Below are 19,072 nucleotides of genomic sequence, written 5' to 3' on the forward strand. Positions count from 1 at the left end.
GTTCAGGCAGCAGTGAGGTCTGAGTTGGTTCATTGGTTCATGATAAAGTCATCTGCCACAGAGTCTTCTTGACAGAATCAGATCTGATGAGTTTTGTCTCCTCTCCTCCAGTTCTCTCTCTTTGTCCTTTTGGCCATGTTGTGGTTCAGTATAGTTTACTCCATGGTTTAGGCAGTGACGTCTGAGTTGGTTCATGATAGTTATGTTTTCTTCCGCAGAGTCTTCTTGACAGAATCAGGATGAGTTAATAAGTGTCTAATGAGTTTAGTTGTGAACGAAGAACTACAGTTTCTTCTTCTTCTCTCTTCTTATTCTGACCTCTACTGTGTGTTTATTCTGCTGGACCTGGTATGACACACACACACGTACACACACAATAAAACAATAACACCCTTGTGAATGTGTAGGTTTCACTCTCTTGAAAAAGAAAAGGCTACATAGCAGAGAGGTCGACTGGACATGACAGATTTCCTGACCATGACAACTGGAGAGGGGAAGGGCAGAATGGAGGAGAGGAGAGAGAGAGAGAGGGAGGGTAGGCTCAGTGGAGGAAGGGGGAGGGCAGAATGGAGGAGAGGAGAGGAGAGGAGAGAGAGAGAGAGAGAGAGAGAGAGAGAGAGAGAGAGAGAGGGACGGGAGGCTCATTGGGGGATAGGGGAGGGCAGAATGGAGGAGTGGAAAGGAGAGAGAGAAAGAGAGAGGGAGGGTAGGCTCAGTGGGGGGAGGGCAGAATGGAGGAGTGGAGAGGAGAGAGAGAGGGAGGGTAGGCTCAGTGGGGGGAGGGCAGAATGGAGGAGTGGAGAGGAGAGAGAGAAAGAGAGAGGGAGGGTAGGCTCAGTGGGGGGAGGGCAGAATGGAGGAGTGGAGAGGAGAGAGAGAGGGAGGGTAGGCTCAGTGGGGGGAGGGCAGAATGGAGGAGAGGAGAGAGAGAAAGAGAGAGGGAGGGTAGGCTCAGTGGGGGGAGGGCAGAATGGAGGAGAGGTGAGAGAGAAAGAGAGAGGGAGGGTAGGCTCAGTGGGGGGATGGCAGAATGGAGGCAGAGAGAGAGCGCGAGAGAGAGAGCGCGCGAGAGAGAGCGGGCGAGAGAGAGAGAGAGAGAGAGAGAGAGAGAGAGAGTTTATGGCCTCAGTAGTGGTGCCAACCCCAAACAGACTCAGCTGTCTGTAAACCCAGAACAGTACCCTCAGTATGTGTACCAAATGCACCTTATTCCCTATATAGTGCACTTATTTTGATCAGGGCCCATAGGGACTACTGCTGGTTTTCTGTTCGACCTAATAATGAATTGCACCCACCTGGTGTCCCAGGCCTAATTCAGTCCCTGATTAGAGGGGAAGAATATAAAAAAAGAAGTGGAACTGGCTTCGATGTCCAAATGAGAATTTGAGGAATATAGGGGATAGGGTGCCATTCGGGACTCAGGTTGAGACCCTCCTTGTGGTCTCTCTTTCATTCTTTCATTCCTCCCACCTCACATCTGCCAGCTGTCCAGCTGTACTGTAGAAACACCTGGGTCTGTCTCCCTCTTCACCCCTCCGTTTTCTTTTCTCTCTTCATCCTTCCTCTCCCTGAAATCCTCCATCTCCCTCCTCTCCATTTTCTCCCTTCATTCACTCCATTCCCATCATCCCTCATTTCACACTCTTCTGTTTAGGCTGAGGGGCTTGGAGCCACTGTTATAACCCTGCTGTTAATGGCAATAGTATGTGTGTGTGTATGTGTGTGCTTGAATGCATGCACGTTCATGCTTGTGTGTGTGTGTGTGTGTGTGTGTGTGTGTGTGTGTAAGCGCCTACGTGCTATGACTTGTCATTTTGTGTGTGTTTGATGTCTGTGTGTGGTGTCGCTCTCTCTGTGGTCGATACGGTAACAGGCAGTGCTGTCCTCCAGGAATACAGAGCTTTGAATTCCACTTCAAACAGGACTGATAAAACAACCCTGACACACACACACACACACACACACACACACACACACACACACACACACACACACACACACACACACACACACACACACAGACTAACCTTTATCTCTTAATTACAATGAAGCCGATTAGACCTTCTTCTGCACTGATACCTCCCACTGAATATACTGGCAGGGAGGTTGTGTGTGGGTGCATGCATGAGCGTGTGTTTGTACTGATACTGATGCCTCCCAACGAATATAGGCAGGCAGCCTAGCTGTCCTACAGGCACCCATAAAACCGCCAGGTAATTATTCTAATGACAAGATGTTGAGATAGGAACATGTCCTGAAAACAAACAGCTTTTCCGTTATAAATGTTTTGAAGTGCAAATAATGAGTTCAGAAACTCATACGCTACCGTTGTCTTTGCTGAATGAATTATCTCTCATGTCGATCTTCATTTTTTTTGTTGTTTACAAACACAAACATCTGCACAGAACAACACTAGCACCTAATATAATGTAATCTGTGGATTCTAATAAAGTTTTCCAAATGTGTGTATGTGTGTGGGGGGGGGGGGGTGTTCCTGTACTCACTGTACTGTCATTCACTTGTCTGCTAAGTGGCACATAAGACACATTATTAAGTGATCCTCTCTGAGACTACTGACTCTATGTGTGTGTGTTTAGGAGGCAACAGGCTGAAGAACCAGGTGTTCAGGCTGAACTGGGCCTGGGTCTCCCTGGAGAAAGAGTACTATGTGTTGGACGAGGAGGCTAAGTACCTGGAGGTGGTCCTCAAACGACGAGGATACCTGGGAGAGACATCCTTCGTCAGTGAGTCAAACTACCTTATTATACACATCCTTATACACATTGATCCCAAATGTCACTCTATTCCCATTAGAGTCAGGACATCCATAGACATCATCATGACATCCTTGGCTCTATCCCTCCAGGGAAGCTCCACAGCTTTTCAGCCTTTCATGTTCATGTAGCAGATGGCTGAGTTAGCCAACTGTCACTCCTGGTCCAATTCACACATTTTCTAAAGGAAAGGGATGTTAATGGATGTCCTGACAAAAGTAGTGCACTCTATGTGCCATTTGGAACATAGCCTTGGAGAACAAATAGAAGAGTGCCATTTGGGATGCACACCAAAAATAGCGGGGGGTCAATCTCTTGACTCAGACAGAGCAGGGGAGGGACAGACAACCTCAGGGTCATACAGGTCACAACCTTTCTTCCCTGACCCCTCTTCTCAGGGCAGGATTTACCCTTTTAGCCAACCCTCCTGGGGACAGCAAGGGCTCATGGGAGAGGTTACGCAGAGTTGGTGGTCATCAGAAAGACGCCCGCTGTCGCCGAGTTAGTTAGATTCCTTAAATTTTACTGTCCTGGACTGAAGTAAACCCAGTGCAACAAACGATGGGACAGTAAACCTTAGTTTTATAACACAACGTTTATACACAGGGTTTAAAACAACAGTAAACCTTAAAACAACAGTAAACCTTAGTTTATAACACAACATTTATACACAGGGTTTAAAACAACAGTAAACCTTAAAACAACAGTAAACCTTAGTTTATAACACAACATTTATACACAGGGTTTAAAACAACAGTAAACCTTAGTTTTATAACACAACGTTTATACACAGGGTTTAAAACAACAGTAAATCTTAGTTTTATAACACAACGTTTATACACAGGGTTTAAAACAACAGTAAACCTTAGTTTTATAACACAACGTTTATACACAGGGTTTAAAACAACAGTAAACCTTAGTTTTATAACACAACGTTTATACACAGGGTTTAAAACAACAGTAAACCTTAGTTTTATAACACAAAGTTTATACACAGGGTTTGTAACAACAGTAAACTTTAAAACAACAGTAAACCTTAGTTTATAACACAAAGTTTATACACAGGGTTTGTAACAACAGTAAACCTTAGTTTTATAACACAAAGTTTATACACAGGGTTTATAACAACATTAAACCTTAGTTTTATAACACTCATTTTATACACAGGGTTTATAACAAAGGTTTTATGGCTGACTACTACTGGCGCCACTGGTATTGTTTTCATTGTTTTTGTCTAGAATCCTAATACGTTCGAGATGTCAATAAAGCTGTGCTAGTTTGAATAGCTGAAGTCTGAGGTCAGATCAGATGGGTCGGGTGTATTGAGTTGTCCCTAGCTGTGTCTCACTGTGTATTTGCTAGTGTTGAGGCTGTGGTGCATTGTTCCTGTGTGCATCCCAAATGGCCTGAAATATTCTCTATATAGTGCACTACTTTTGACCAGGGCCCATTGTTGGCCACAGGGCTCTGGACTAAAGTACAGCACTACATAGGGAATAGGGTATCAATTGGGAAGCAGCCCTGTGTCTCTGCTAGCTAATTATCTCACTCTCTCTCAGGGGACTATGCAGATAATATGCAGATAATATGCAGATAATATGACCATTAGACTATCTCAAGGGTCTGCCCTCTTCAAGAGATAATTCAAGTTAAGGAACTGTTCTTGGAGAACACAACGAAGAGGGTTCTATCCCCCTTCTAATGGGTTGACTGATTAGCATTTCTGATTACGACGATAAATAACTCAATTCCATACTGTGGAAACTTCTGAAGCTGTTTTTAAAAAATATTGAAGATATTAATATTTGAGAGTACATGGATATATTTCTCAAACGAACATCATTGCATCAGTGAAATGTTCTGGCTCTCCAGCTGTGTGCTTATAGGAGGTTAGAACAGGACAGAACAGGAGAAATGTGGGTTTACATCCCAAATGGCACACTATTCCCTAGGTAGTGCACTACTTTTAACCAGAGACCTATGGTAGGCCACTATAGAAGGAATATGGTGTCATTAGGGACACAGAAAACCTCTAGAAGCACACACCGCACACTGGCAGTCCTTTCTGCTCCTCAATGTGTTTAATGGATCACAAACCTCAAAGGATGAAGGGAGATGGAAAGAGAAAGCCAAGCCTTCAGATGAACCAGACTCACAGGCATCAGATCAGTCTGACAGACCCACTACCCATCTGCCTTGGTACTGAGATGACATGCTGACTGATCTCAGGCCAGTGCTTCACACAGTGAGGAGACAGAGGATATCTGCTCCATCCCAGCCCTGCTTGCTGGCCTGCCAGAGCTAGCCCTGATCACAAGACCTAGGATACATCTGAAATGGCACCCTATTCCCTATATAGCGCACTACTTTCAACTGGATGCCTGGTTCTTTATTGGACGTTGTGAGGCATTTGGTAAAGTTGTGTGAATCAGGGGAGGTGCTAGTATAGCAGCTATGTAGAGCTAGCCTGCTGCTATATAGGCTAAAGCAAAAATGTCATAGTATTTAAACCCAGGCCTGCTGCTAGGCCTCAGAGCTGCTTCTGGGATCAGGGAGCTGTAGTCCTCCTTCTGCTGTGAGAGAGACAGAGTGTGAGTCCCAGATAGCATCCTATTCCCTATATAGTGCACTACTTTTAACCAGAACCCAAATAGGGCTCTGGTAAAAAGTAGTGCATTATGTAGGGTATAGGGTCTCATTTGGGATTTAGACAGAGTTAGGGAGCTGCTTCTCTGCCTGCTCTTTGAAGACAGGTGATATATATTCCGGCTCTGTTGAGCTCATCCATGTTATCTATGAACACATGTCAGCAAGAACTGTAGCAGCCCCATGAACACGTACAGGGCCCATTTCCCTTCTTGGTGTAGGCATATCAAAGCTCACTTCAAAGAATGAAATGGTAATTTTGGTCCAATTCCCCAACTCATACATTTCCTCCTCCATCTGTGCACCGTTGAAGCTCTTTAGTGTTATCTTCTCTCTTTCTCTCTCTCTCTCTTGCTCTTTTATCTTTATCTAGCTTCTTAATTTATGTGTTTGTTTGTTGTTATTATTATTATTAATGAATTAAATAATTCATATTTGTGTTGGTCTATCTCAGAGTGAGCCAGCCAGTGAAGCTAGCTGGTTGTGTAGCTAGCTGGTTGTGTAGCTAGCTGGTTGTGTAGCTAGCTGGTGGTGTAGCTAGCTGCTTGTGTAGCTAGCTGGTTGTGTAGCTAGCTGGTTGTGTAGCTAGCTGAACAGAAGGAGTCCTGCCATCATCACCAGCCCTCAGTGACAGCAGGTCTGATCAAACAGCACTGGCACAAACTACCACCAGCAAGCTGGGCAGGCTAGACTCAGTAGACTGGGCAGTAACAACAATGTCAATCTACCAATACTTCTACACTACCTGCATAGACAACCTTGTTTTAAGTTGATTCTGCTTTACCCACAATATAGCTTAATTGTGTCAAGATAATGTAGCTTGATAGGAAGCAAAATGATCTCCCAATGTGGCATGGTAGGTAATTGACCTTGGTAAGATTTTATTTATTTATTAAGTAAGTTGACTGAGAACATGTTCTTATTCACAGCAACAACCTGGGGAATAGTTACAGGGGATGAATGAGCCAATTGTAAACTGGAGAGTATTAGGTGACCGTGATGGTTTGAGGGCCAGATTGGGAATTTTTTGCCAGGACACCGGGGTTAACACCCCTACTCTTACGATAAGTGCCACGGGATCTTTAATGACCTCAGAGAGTCAGGACACCCGTTTAACATCCCATCCGAAAGACAGCACCCTACACAGGGCACCCCAATCACTGCCCTGGGCATTGGGATATTTTTTAGACCAGAGGAAAGAGTGCCTCCTACTGGCCCTCCAACACCACTTCCAGCAGCATCTGGTCTCCCATCCGGGAACTGACCAGGACCAACGCTGCTTAGCTTCAGAAGCAACCCAGCACTGGTATGCAGGGTGGTATGCTGCTGGCCTAGGAATATGTATTACAGTGTCCTCTGTGTTCAGTCAGACCACTAGGGGCCAGATCGAGAGTGACGTCCTGATTACCACCCCCTCCTCCTGGTCCACGTCAGGGCCATCTGCTAGCTGACACATCACAACTTCATCTAACACTGACTGCTTCTCTGACCCATCTCTGACTGGGCTCTGTTATTGACCGGTTCTTATATCTGGATGCTGCCTTCTGATCTTATCTTGTTGAATGCCACATTGTAAGAACAAAAGTTTTGTGTACAGTACATGTAATCATTTCCTCTTCCTCTATGCCCCCTCTCTCCTCTCCTCCCTCCTTGCCCAGGCATCAGCACCAGAGATGGTACGGCGGAGAAGGATAAGGACTTCCGTGGTAAAGCCCAGAAGCAGGTCCAGTTTAACCCAGGTCAGACCACGGCCACATGGAGGGTGAGGATCCTGCAGGATGGAGTGTACGAGCAGTCTGAGACCTTTCAGATTGTTCTGTCAGAACCTGTCATGGCTGCCCTGGAGTTCCCTGACACAGCCACTGTGGAGATCCTCGACCCAGCTGATGGTATGTACTACAGGTCCATGATCCAGAGTAGCTTGTTTTAACAGTCTAAACAGTGTTGTGTTCAAATGACTAACGGTTGATAAGTCATTACTACAGGTAGGTTATTCATCAGTCTTAGCAGAGATGATTGGTCTGAGGTTATCTCTATGGGTGAGGCAGGGTTGTATAGTAGGTGGGTGAGAACATCCAGGTCAGTGTATAACAAAACATGGACCTTCATTGTAATAAGAGGGCTGATATAAATACTATGCATGCCAGTCTCTCTTGGCTAAGAGTTGAGGAGAGACTGACTGCATCACTTCTTCTTTTTATAAGGAACATTAATTATGTTGTAAATCCCAAATTGTTTGCATAGTCAACTTACACACAGCTCTGACACACACACTTACCCCACCAGACATGCCACCAGAGGTATTTTCACAGTCCCCAAATCCAGAACAAATTCAAGAAAGTGTACAGTATTATATAAAGCCATTATTGCATGGAACTCCATCCCATCTCATATTGCTCAAATAAACAGCAAACCTGGTTTCAAAAAACAGATAAAGCAACACCTCACGGCACAACGCCTCTCCCCTATTTGACCTAGATAGTTTGTGCGAATGTACTGTATTGTTCCTTTACAAAAACAAATGTATGTAGTTCTGTCCTTGAGCTGTTCTTGTCTATTAATGTTCTGTATTATGTAATGTTTCATGTTTTGTGTGGATCCCAGGAAGAGTAGCTGCTGCTTTTGCAACAGCTAATGGGGATCCTAATAAAATACCTAATACCTTCGTCAGCCTCATTAGTGAAGCTGCTCTCTGTTAGTGAAGCTGCTCTCTGTTAGTGAAGCTGCACTCTGTTAGTGAAGGTGCTCTCTGTTAGTGAAGCTGCTCTCTGTTAGTGAAGCTGCTCTCTGTTAGTGAAGCTGCTCTCTGTTAGTGAAGCTGCACTCTGTTAGTGAAACTGCTCTATGTTAGTGAAGCTGCTCTCTGTTAGTGAAGCTGCTCTTTGTTAGTGAAGCTGCTCTCTGTTAGTGAAGCTGCTCTCTGTACGTGAAGCTGCTCTCTGTTAGTTAAGCTGCTCTTTGTTAGTGAAGCTGCTCTCTGTTAGTGAAGCTGCTCTCTGTATGTGAAGCTGCTCTCTGTTAGTGAAGCTGCTCTTTGTTAGTGAAGCTGCACTCTGTTAGTGAAGCTGCTCTCTGTACGTGAAGCTGCTCTCTGTACGTGAAGATACTCTCTGTACATGAAGCTGCTCTCTGTACGCGAAGCTGCTCTCTGTTAGTGAAGCTGCTCTCTGTTAGTTAAGCTGCTCTCTGTTAGTGAAGCTGCTGTCTGTTAGTGAAGCTGCTCTTTGTTAGTGAAGCTGCTCTCTGTATGTGAAGCTGCTCTCTGTAAGTGAAGCTGCTCTCTGTTAGTGAAGCTGCTCTTTCTTAGTGAAGCTGCTCTCTGTTAGTGAAGCTGCTCTCTGTTAGTGAAGCAGCTCTCTGTTAGTTAAGCTGCTCCTTGTTAGTGAAGCTGCTCTTTGTTAGTGAAGCTGCTCTCTGTTAGTTAAGCTGCTCCTTGTTAGTGAAGCTGCTCTTTGTTAGTGAAGCTACACTTTGTTAGTTAAGCTGCTCCTTGTTAGTGAAGCTGCTCTTTGTTAGTGAAGCTGCTCTCTGTTAGTTAAGCTGCTCTTTGTTAGTGAAGCTGCTCTCTGTTAGTGAAGCTGCTCTCTGTTAGTGAAGCTGCTCTCTGTTAGTGAAGCTGCTCTCTGTTAGTGAAGCTGCTCTCTGCCTCTTATCAATCCCTGGCCTGGCTCCAGAGCCTGGGAATTTTGGAACAGTTACCGGAGTTCTGTAACCCCAGGTTAGATTTAGTGATCAGTAACACTGTAACAATAGTCCATATGGGAAGTTGTTTCCTCCAGAAAGGTAAATTAACACGGTTAAATAAATAAATATAGTTAATTGGGTATGGAGAATCCCAAGGTTAGGGTCAGACCCAGGGTATGGATGGAGAACACTAGACTGGAGACTTCCCAGGCTTCTCATGTTGTTTACACAACGGTTGTGTCCCAAATGGCACCATATTCCCACAACATAGGGAATAGGGAGATATTAGGGACGTACAGTAGTCAAAGTATCTAAATACAGTTCAGACAAACAAGGTTTTTAAAAACAGCAGCTAAGCCGTTCGTTCCCCTGTGATACTGTAGTTGGAAGTCTGAGGAAGGGAGCTCTTGCATAATGTACATATAAATGATGCCTCTCCTCTACTTCCCCCTCTGGGGTCCCCCTGTGTGAGAGGAGGAATAATCTGTCAACAACTTACATTGGTTAAAATGTATGGAGGATGGTATTGTTTGTCTCACAAAACACTAGTCCCTTGAGGGAAATTAAGATAACATGCCGCTATCAAGTCAAGTTAAATTGTATTAGTCACATGTGCCAAATACAACAGGTGGCGGGAGACCTTACAGTGAAATCCTTACTTACAAGCCCTTAACCAACAATGCAGTTTTAGGAAAAAAATACCTAAACAAAAAAATATATATATATATATACTTTTTAAAGAAAACTTATTTTTAGATGGAGAAAAAATAACAAATAAAATAAATGATACACTAATATAGAAAAGTAAAAAAAGTTTTTTATATATATAAGTGTAATGAGTGCGTACTGGCGGCAGAGAAGTCAGGCGCAGGAGAACAAAAACTCTGTTACAACGGCGCAGTTTAATAATAAAAATCACCGTAAACAGAACAATCAATACAAGGGGTACAAAACCCGTCGCACACCAGACATAACGTGCTCAAGCACTTACAATAAACAATTCCAGACAAGGACATGGGGGGAGCAGAGGGTTAAATACACAACATGTAATGATGGAATTGAAACCAGGTGTGTGGGAAGACAAGACAAAACAAATGGAAAATGAAAAATGGATCAATGATGGCTAGAAGACCGGCGACGCTGACCGCCAAAATGCCGCCCGAACCAGGAGAGGAACCAATTTCGGCGAAAGTCGTGACAATAAGAAATTAAAGTAACAAATCATTAAAGAGCAGCAGTAAAATAGTAACAGCGAGGCAATATACAAGGGGTACCGGTACAGAGTCAATGTGCGGGGGCACAGGTTAGTCGAGGTAATTGAGGTAATATGTGCATGTAGGTAGAGTTATTAAAGTGACTATGCATAGATAATAAACAGAGAGTAGCAGCAGAGTAAAAGTGGAGGTGGGGGGACAATGCAAATAGTCTGGGTAGCCATTTGATTAGATGTTCAGGAATCTTATGACTTGGGGGTAGAAGCTATTTGGAAGCCTCTTGGACCTAGACTTGGCGCTCCGGTACCGCTTGCCGTGCGGTAGCAGAGAGAACTACTGTATATGACTACGGTGGCTGGAGTCTTTGACAATTTTTAGGGCCTTCCTCTGACACCGCCTGGTATAGAGGTCCTGGATGGCAGGAAGCTTGGTCCCAGTGATGTACTGGGCCGTACGCACTACACTCTGTAGAGCCTTGCGGTCGGAAGCTGAGTAGTTGCCATACCAGGCAGTGATGCAACCAGTCAGGATGCTCTCGATGGTGCAGCTGTAATATCAATATTATGATTTGGCCGTTACACATTAACATATAGTTTTGCTTCATGACCACAAACATGTATATTTACACATTAACATATCAACATGCTATTTTAGATTTCCATGATTTCCCAGCTTCTCAGAATACATCTGTGTCTCAAATGTTACCCTATTCCCTTTTTAGTGCACTACTTTGACGAGAGTCCTACGGGCCCAGGTAAAAATGAGTGCTCTACATATGGAATAGGGTGCCATTTGGGACTTACATTACAACAACATTACAACTGACCCAGGTTCTAGCAGCTCCTTTAAATGTGAATCTCTTCAACTATCAGAAGAGTTCAAATTAAGTCAGAGAGAGAGAGAGAGAGAGAGAGAGGAGAAGCTCTCCACACGAAGGCCTGTCAGCCTTGGTATGAGCCTTGGTAGGAGCTGCTATTAAGGGCTATAAGCTTGTATGCTAGCCTGAGTAGGAGGTAGAACATCTACTTATTTAGTCAAGACCAGGCTGGGAAGGGCAGGGAGCCATTGGTCCAGTGTCCTGGTCAGACAGTAATTGGTCAGGTGGGACTGTTGGGGGTTGTGGGAGTTCAGGCCCTGCTGGCACACTGTCACCTTATTAGCACAGATGACCAGATTCACAATTAGAGTAAAGAATAGGTTTTAAGAAGAAGCATAACAGTGATAGAGAGAATATCGTAAACTTGTCTATGTGGGGTAGGTACAGTGCCTTGCGAAAGTATTCAGCCCCCTTGAACTTTGCGACCTTTTGCCACATTTCAGGCTTCAAACATAAAGATATAAAACTGTATTTTTTTGTGAAGAATCAACAACAAGTGGGACACAATCATGAAGTGGAACGACATTTATTGGATATTTCAAACTTTTTTAACAAATCAAAAACTGAAAAATTGGGCGTGCAAAATTATTCAGCCCCCTTAAGTTAATACTTTGTAGCACCACCTTTTGCTGCGATTACAGCTGTAAGTCGCTTGGGGTATGTCTCTATCAGTTTTGCACATCGAGAGACTGACATTTTTTCCCATTCCTCCTTGCAAAACAGCTCGAGCTCAGTGAGGTTGGATGGAGAGCATTTGTGAACAGCAGTTTTCAGTTCTTTCCACAGATTCTCGATTGGATTCAGGTCTGGACTTTGACTTGGCCATTCTAACACCTGGATATGTTTATTTTTGAACCATTCCATTGTAGATTTTGCTTTATGTTTTGGATCATTGTCTTGTTGGAAGACAAATCTCCGTCCCAGTCTCAGGTCTTTTGCAGACTCCATCAGGTTTTCTTCCAGAATGGTCCTGTATTTGGCTCCATCCATCTTCCCATCAATTTTAACCATCTTCCCTGTCCCTGCTGAAGAAAAGCAGGCCCAAACCATGATGCTGCCACCACCATGTTTGACAGTGGGGATGGTGTGTTCAGCTGTGTTGCTTTTACGCCAAACATAACGTTTTACATTGTTGCCAAAAAGTTCAATTTTGGTTTCATCTGACCAGAGCACCTTCTTCCACATGTTTGGTGTGTCTCCCAGGTGGCCTGTGGCAAACTTTAAACAACACTTTTTATGGATATCTTTAAGAAATGGCTTTCTTCTTGCCACTTTTCCATAAAGGCCAGATTTGTGCAATATACGACTGATTGTTGTCCTATGGACAGAGTCTCCCACCTCAGCTGTAGATCTCTGCAGTTCATCCAGAGTGATCATGGGCCTCTTGGCTGCATCTCTGATCAGTCTTCTCCTTGTATGAGCTGAAAGTTTAGAGGGACGGCCAGGTCTTGGTAGATTTGCAGTGGTCTGATACTCCTTCCATTTCAATATTATCGCTTGCACAGTGCTCCTTGGGATGTTTAAAGCTTGGGAAATCTTTTTGTATCCAAATCCGGCTTTAAACTTCTTCACGACAGTATCTCGGACCTGCCTGGTGTGTTCCTTGTTCTTCATGATGCTCTCTGCGCTTTTAACGGACCTCTGAGACTATCACAGTGCAGGTGCATTTATACGGAGACTTGATTACACACAGGTGGATTGTATTTATGATCATTAGTCATTTAGGTCAACATTGGATCATTCAGAGATCCTCACTGAACCTCTGGAGAGAGTTTGCTGCACTGAAAGTAAAGGGGCTGCATAATTTTGCACGCCCAATTTTTCAGTTTTTGATTTGTTAAAAAAGTTTGAAATATCCAATAAATGTTGTTCCACTTCATGATTGTGTCCCACTTGTTGTTGATTCTTCACAAAAAAATACAGTTTTATATCTTTATGTTTGAAGCCTGAAATGTGGCAAAAGGTCGCAAAGTTCAAGGGGGGCGAATACTTTCGCAAGGCACTGTACTTCTTAGTGTAGGCCGCTGGGATGTAACTCAGGTCTAGTAACTTAGACACAGTCTCGCTATGCAGAGTAAAGGAGGAGAGGAGATAAGGAGAGGAAAGGACAGGACAGGACAGGGGGAGTGACTAACACAAACTTTTAAAAAAGACCAATGGTTTGAGCAGGTCTCTGCTTGCTAACAGAATCAAGACACGTCAGGTTTATTATCTAGGCCCACTTTAACTGGCCGGCAGGGTAGCCTAGTGGTTAGAGTGTTGGACTAGTAAACGGAAGGTTGCAAGTTCAAATCCCCGAGCTGACAAGGAACAAATCTGTCGTTCTGCCCCTGAACCCACTGTTCCTAGGCCGTCATTGAAAATAAGAATTTGTTCTTAACTGACTTGCCTAGTTAAATAAAGGTAAAATAAATCAAAATGGTCCTTCTTCACATTCAAAGTCTATAGTACGGAAGCTGGAATTTTCCTATGAACAATTCACTAAATGTATATTGGTCCCTGTGCGTCAGCTGTCAAATCAGAGAGGCTTCTGGGTAGTTGTCTGTGCCAACCACTGATGTTAGTCATCATATCCTCTGGATGGATCCCAAATGATTCCCTATTCCCAATATAGTGCCCTACTTTTGACCAGGGCCTACATAGGGCTCTGGTCAAAAGGAGTCTACTACTGTATATAGGAAATAGGGTGCCGTTTGCGACGCAGACTATGTCTTCTGCCTCAGTTCACTGAGACCTCTGTCCTCAGGGAGGAGCCTGGACCAGAGCACCAGCAGCAACATATTGTAATGGACAGAAATATTCAACACGTTGTTGTACCCTCTTGTCATCCGCATAACTTCTGTATTAATGAAATAAGTATGTACACAGTGAGAAGGATGTGATGGTTTATCTCTCTCTCTCTCTCTCTGTCCCCCGCTCTCTCTCTCTCTCTCTCTCTCTCTCTCGCTCTGTCCCCACCCCTCTCTCTCTCTCTCTCTCTCTCTCTCTCTCTCTCGCTCTCTCTCTCTCTCTCTCTCTCTCTCTCTCTCTCTCTCTCTCTCTCTCTCTCTCTCTCTCTCTCTCTCGCTCACTCTCTCTCTCTGTCCCCCTCTTTCTCTCTCTCTCTCTGTCCCCCTCTTTCTCTCTCTCCCTGTCTCTGTCTCTCTCTCTCTCTCTCTCTCTCTCTGTCCCCCTCTTTCTCTCTCTCTCTCTGTCTCTCTCTGTCTCTGTCTCTGTCTCTCTCTGTCTCTGTCTCTCTCTCTCTCTCTCTCTCTCTCTCTGTCCTCTCTCTCTCTCTCTCTCTCTCTATCTCCCTCTCTGTCCCCATCTCTCTCTCTCTCTCTCTCCCCCCTCCCCAGAGTCGACAGTGTTTATCCAGTCTGCAGTCTACTCTATAGAGGAGGACATCGGGGAGCTGCTGATCCCAGTGCGCAGGAGTGGTGACGTCACACAGGAACTCATGGTCATCTGCTACACACAGCAAGGTACAGTCCACACGCACGCACGCACGCACGCACACACACACACACACACACACACACACACACACACACACACACACACACACACACACACACACACACACACACACACACACACACACACACACACACACACACACACACACACACACACACACCTCCCTCTCTTCTCATCCCTCTCTCCTTTCCTCTCTCCTACAGCCACAGCTACAGGGACCATCCCCTCTACAGTCCTGTCCTACTCTGACTACATATCCAGACCTGAGGAACACAACAGTGTCCTGCGCTTCGATAAGGGCGAGACAGAGAGTTCCTGTCGTGTGGTGATCATAGATGACTCTCTGTATGAAGAGGAGGAGAGCTTCAACGTTACCCTTAGTATGCCCATGGGAGGCCGTCTGAGACAGGAGTACCACACTGCCAGGGTCACCATCATACCTGACCTGGACGACGGTAAGATGGCCCTTCACTTTTCACCTTTGACCTTTCAAACCTCTCGCCTGGAGGACAGGATAATAGTTACCAGCTGAGGAAAGTGTTAATATCGCTCTTGAATAGACTAGGCTTGCATCTCAAATGGCACCCTATTCCCTATGTAGGGCACTACTTTTGACCAGAGTAGTTCACTTAATAGGAAATAGGATGCCATCTGGGTAATTTATTTTTCACAATGTGAGAGTAAGAAAAAAAAGATTGCTCCTGTCCTGTCACCTCTGGCAGATTATGTTAAGACAACAATGTTAGCAGACGTGTTGTTATTTCATTTTGCTTGTTCGCAAAGGAGACAGTTGAGATGTTGTGTAAAAAGGTACATTTACACTTTAATAGCATTCATGAAACATCTAGAACAGATAGATCAGGGGACCTTCGAAAGGTTCACACACACACACACACCTATACACCTCAGGCAAAGGGAATTCATGAAACATCTAGAACAGATAGATCAGGGGACCTTCGAAAGGTTCACACACACACACACACACCTATACACCTCAGGCAAAGGGAATTCATGAAACATCTAGGACAGATAGATCAGGGGACCTTCGAAAGGTTCACACCCACACCTATACACCTCAGGCAAAGGGAATTCATGAAACATCTAGGACAGATAGATCAGGGGACCTTCGAAAGGTTCACACACACACACACACCTATACACCTCAGGCAAAGGGAATTCATGACTTGACCAATAGAAGCAGGCTCCCATCGGTTGGATGTGGTTTTGTATTGTTGTATTGGTTCATTGTATCCTTTAGATGAACAGAAAACTCTAAACTTTAAAAAAACGTATGAAATAAAAAATAATTGGTATAATTAATGATTTATGTGGTACTATGCTGACGGATACAGGTAAACTTGAAGTACAGAAATTATGTAGTACCAGCTGAATGAAACCAAGAGGGCCATGGTTCCCAAACTTTTTATAGTCCCGTTCCCCTTCAAACATTCAACCTCCAGCTGCGTACCCTGTCGTGGAAATTTCCTCTATTTACCAAATCATGAGAGCAAACCACACACACGTCAGAGTTAGTTATCAAAGTCCATCTTTAATTATATGAGCTCTATCACAACCCTGTGACTCTCAGATCAATTCAGTGTCTATCAATTAATTCTCTGAGAGTCCCTTCCACATTTCAACTTAGTTCCTTTATAGCAAAGACACACACAGGATAAGACAGCATCGGCATAATTCATCGTTCAGCTTTGTCTCCTAAAACATATTATTTTCTCAAACTCAGAACCATAAACCAATCCTCCATATCAACAGGCATATATCAAATCCATCCTATCTTGACAAGATCACAGAGACACACTGACTGGCACACAGACATTGTGGAGCCAAGAGATACACGCTTGACCTCTCCCCTCTCTCCGGCCCAAGCAACTTAGTCTTGACATAGAACAGATACTGCAACCCCGCCACAGTATTATACAAACACATTCTGATGAGAAGTAACTTACAAACATATGATGAATATAAAACATCTTACCTATGTTACCAATTCTGATTATTCCCCAACAACCCCCTCTAGCACCAGGGTCAGCACACTCTCACGTGTTGTTTTTTGCCATCATTGTAAGCCTGCCACACACACACTATACCATACATTTATTAAGCATAAGAATGAGTGTGATTTTTTGTCACAACCCGGCTTGTGGGAAGTGACAAAGAGCTCTTATAGGACCAGGGCACAAATAATAATAATCAATAATTTTGCTCTTCATTTAGCCATCTTACATATAAAACGTATTTATTTATTCATCAAAAAATTGTGAATAACTCCCCACAGGTTAATGAGAAGGGTGTGCTTGAAAGGATGCACATAACTCTGCAATGTTGGGTTGTATTGGAGAGAGTCTCAGTCTTAAAGCATTTTCCACACACAGTCTGTGCCTGTATTTAGTTTTCATGCTAGTGAGGGCCGAGAATCCACTCTCACATAGGTACCTGGTTGCAAAGGGCATCAGTGTCTTAACAACGCGATTTGCCAAGGCAGGATACTCTGAGCAAAATCTGTCAGTGGCTTCTGATTTAAATTCAATTTTCACAGAACCGCTTGTTGTAATTTCGATGTGGCTCTCTTGTTCAGACATCGGTAAGTGGACTGAAGGCAGGGAATGAAAAGGATAACGAATCCAGTTGTTTGTGTCATCCGCTTCGGGAAAGTACCTGCGTTATTACGCACCCAACTCACTCACGTCCTTCGCTATATCACGTTTAACATTGTCTGTAAGCTTGAGTTCATTTGCACACAAAAAATCATACAATGATAGAAAGACCTGTGTGTTGTTCTTGTTAATGCAGACAGAGAAGAGCTCCAACTTCTTAATCATAGCCTCAATTTTGTCCTGCACATTGAACATAGTTGAAGAGAGGCCCTGTAATCCTAGATTCAGATCATTCACCCAGATAGGCCAGTCGTGTGATAAACTCGTCATCATGCAAGCGGTCAGATAAGTGAAAATTATGGTCAGTAAAGAAATCTTTAAGGTCGTCTCTCAATTTTTTTTAAATGGACACTATTTTGCCCCTTGATAGTCAGCACACTTCTGTATGTTGTAAAAGCGTTACATGGTCGCTGCATAGTGCAGAAAATACATGAGAGTTCAGGGGCCTTGCTTTAACAAAGTTAACCATTTTCACTGTAGTGTCCAAAACGTCTTTCAAGCTGTCAGGCATTCCCTTGGCAGCAAGAGCCTCTTGGTAAATGCTGCAGTGTCCCCAAGTGCCGTTGGAAGTAACTGCTTGCACGCACGTTACCACTCCACTATGTCTACCTGTCATGGCTTTGCACCATTAGTACAGATACCAACACATCTTGACCACCAAAGTCCATTTGATGTCACAAAGCTGTCCAGTACTTTAAAAATATCCTCTCCTGTTGTCCTGGTTTCCAGTGGTTTGCAGAAGAGGATGTCTTCCTTAATTGACCTCCCATAAACGTAACGGACATATACCAGGAGCTGTGCCAGGCCCGCTACGTCTGTTTACTCATCCAGCTGTAACGCATATAATTCACTGGCTTGTATGTGATGCAGTAATTGTTTCAAAACATCTCCTGCCATGTCACTGATGCGTCGTGAAACAGTGTTGTTTGATGGAGATATTGTCTGTATAGTTTTTGGGGTATTTTCCCCCAGCATTGTCCCAGCCATATCTGTGGCAGCAGGAAGAATTAAGTCCTTCACAATAGTATGGGGCTTGCCTGTCCTAGCCACTCGGTAGTTCACCATATAAGACGCTTCTTATTAATGGTATCTGTTGCTTGTATACGTCTTACTACTCGAAAGTCATCATAATTCTCACTCAAAAAACTCCCATGGCTTATTTTTCAAATTGGCATGTTTTATTTTTCTAAATGTAAGCGCAAGAGTGATGGTTTCATTGAGTTGTGAGATAGTACTTTCGCACATATAACATACTGCGGCTGAGGAAAGGCACTACTTCCAATATATGTGAACCCCAAATCAATGTAGTTCTCATCATATTTGCATCTCTTCGATGGTCCAACGTCTCTGTCTGTTGTTCGGTGGTTTTCCGGGTAAGGGGGCAGTAGCTCTTCGGCTGCATCAAATTCACAACTGTCAGTGTCCATGCTAGCTGGGCTAACAACAAATGTAGAATTACTGATGCTAGCATTGGATGTGCTCATGGAAGCAGAACAACTTGTGTCGTCGACATGTGCAGGTGTAGTACTGCTGGTAGTAGAGCTGGTATCTGTCTCTATGGACGCAGGCCCTACTTTTTTGAACCATTAATCAATTTTCTAGCAAACGGAATGAGCAGCAGCTACGTTTGGCTACATACTTGTTATTTTTTACCTTGATTCAACCAAGTAGGCCAGTTGAGAACAAGTTCTCATTTACAACTGCGACCTGGCCAAGATAAAGCATAGCAGTGCGACAAAAACAACA

The 19,072-nt window shown here is 44.0% G+C and overlaps 1 protein-coding gene across 1 annotated transcript in view; it reads left to right on the forward strand.

Annotated features, from left to right (window-relative positions):
- The window catches only part of LOC139386133 (FRAS1-related extracellular matrix protein 2-like), a 120,642-nt gene that overhangs the window by 55,390 nt on the left and 46,180 nt on the right, over positions 1 to 19,072 (forward strand). The window contains exons 5-8 of the mRNA XM_071131566.1: positions 2,598 to 2,744; positions 7,079 to 7,309; positions 14,534 to 14,659; positions 14,858 to 15,109. Coding sequence (XP_070987667.1) covers positions 2,598 to 2,744; positions 7,079 to 7,309; positions 14,534 to 14,659; positions 14,858 to 15,109 — 756 coding nt within the window. The remainder of the gene's footprint in view (positions 1 to 2,597; positions 2,745 to 7,078; positions 7,310 to 14,533; positions 14,660 to 14,857; positions 15,110 to 19,072) is intronic.

The sequence above is a fragment of the Oncorhynchus clarkii genome, chromosome 27 (genome assembly GCF_045791955.1).
Source record: "Oncorhynchus clarkii lewisi isolate Uvic-CL-2024 chromosome 27, UVic_Ocla_1.0, whole genome shotgun sequence".
Classification (NCBI taxonomy): domain Eukaryota; kingdom Metazoa; phylum Chordata; class Actinopteri; order Salmoniformes; family Salmonidae; genus Oncorhynchus; species Oncorhynchus clarkii.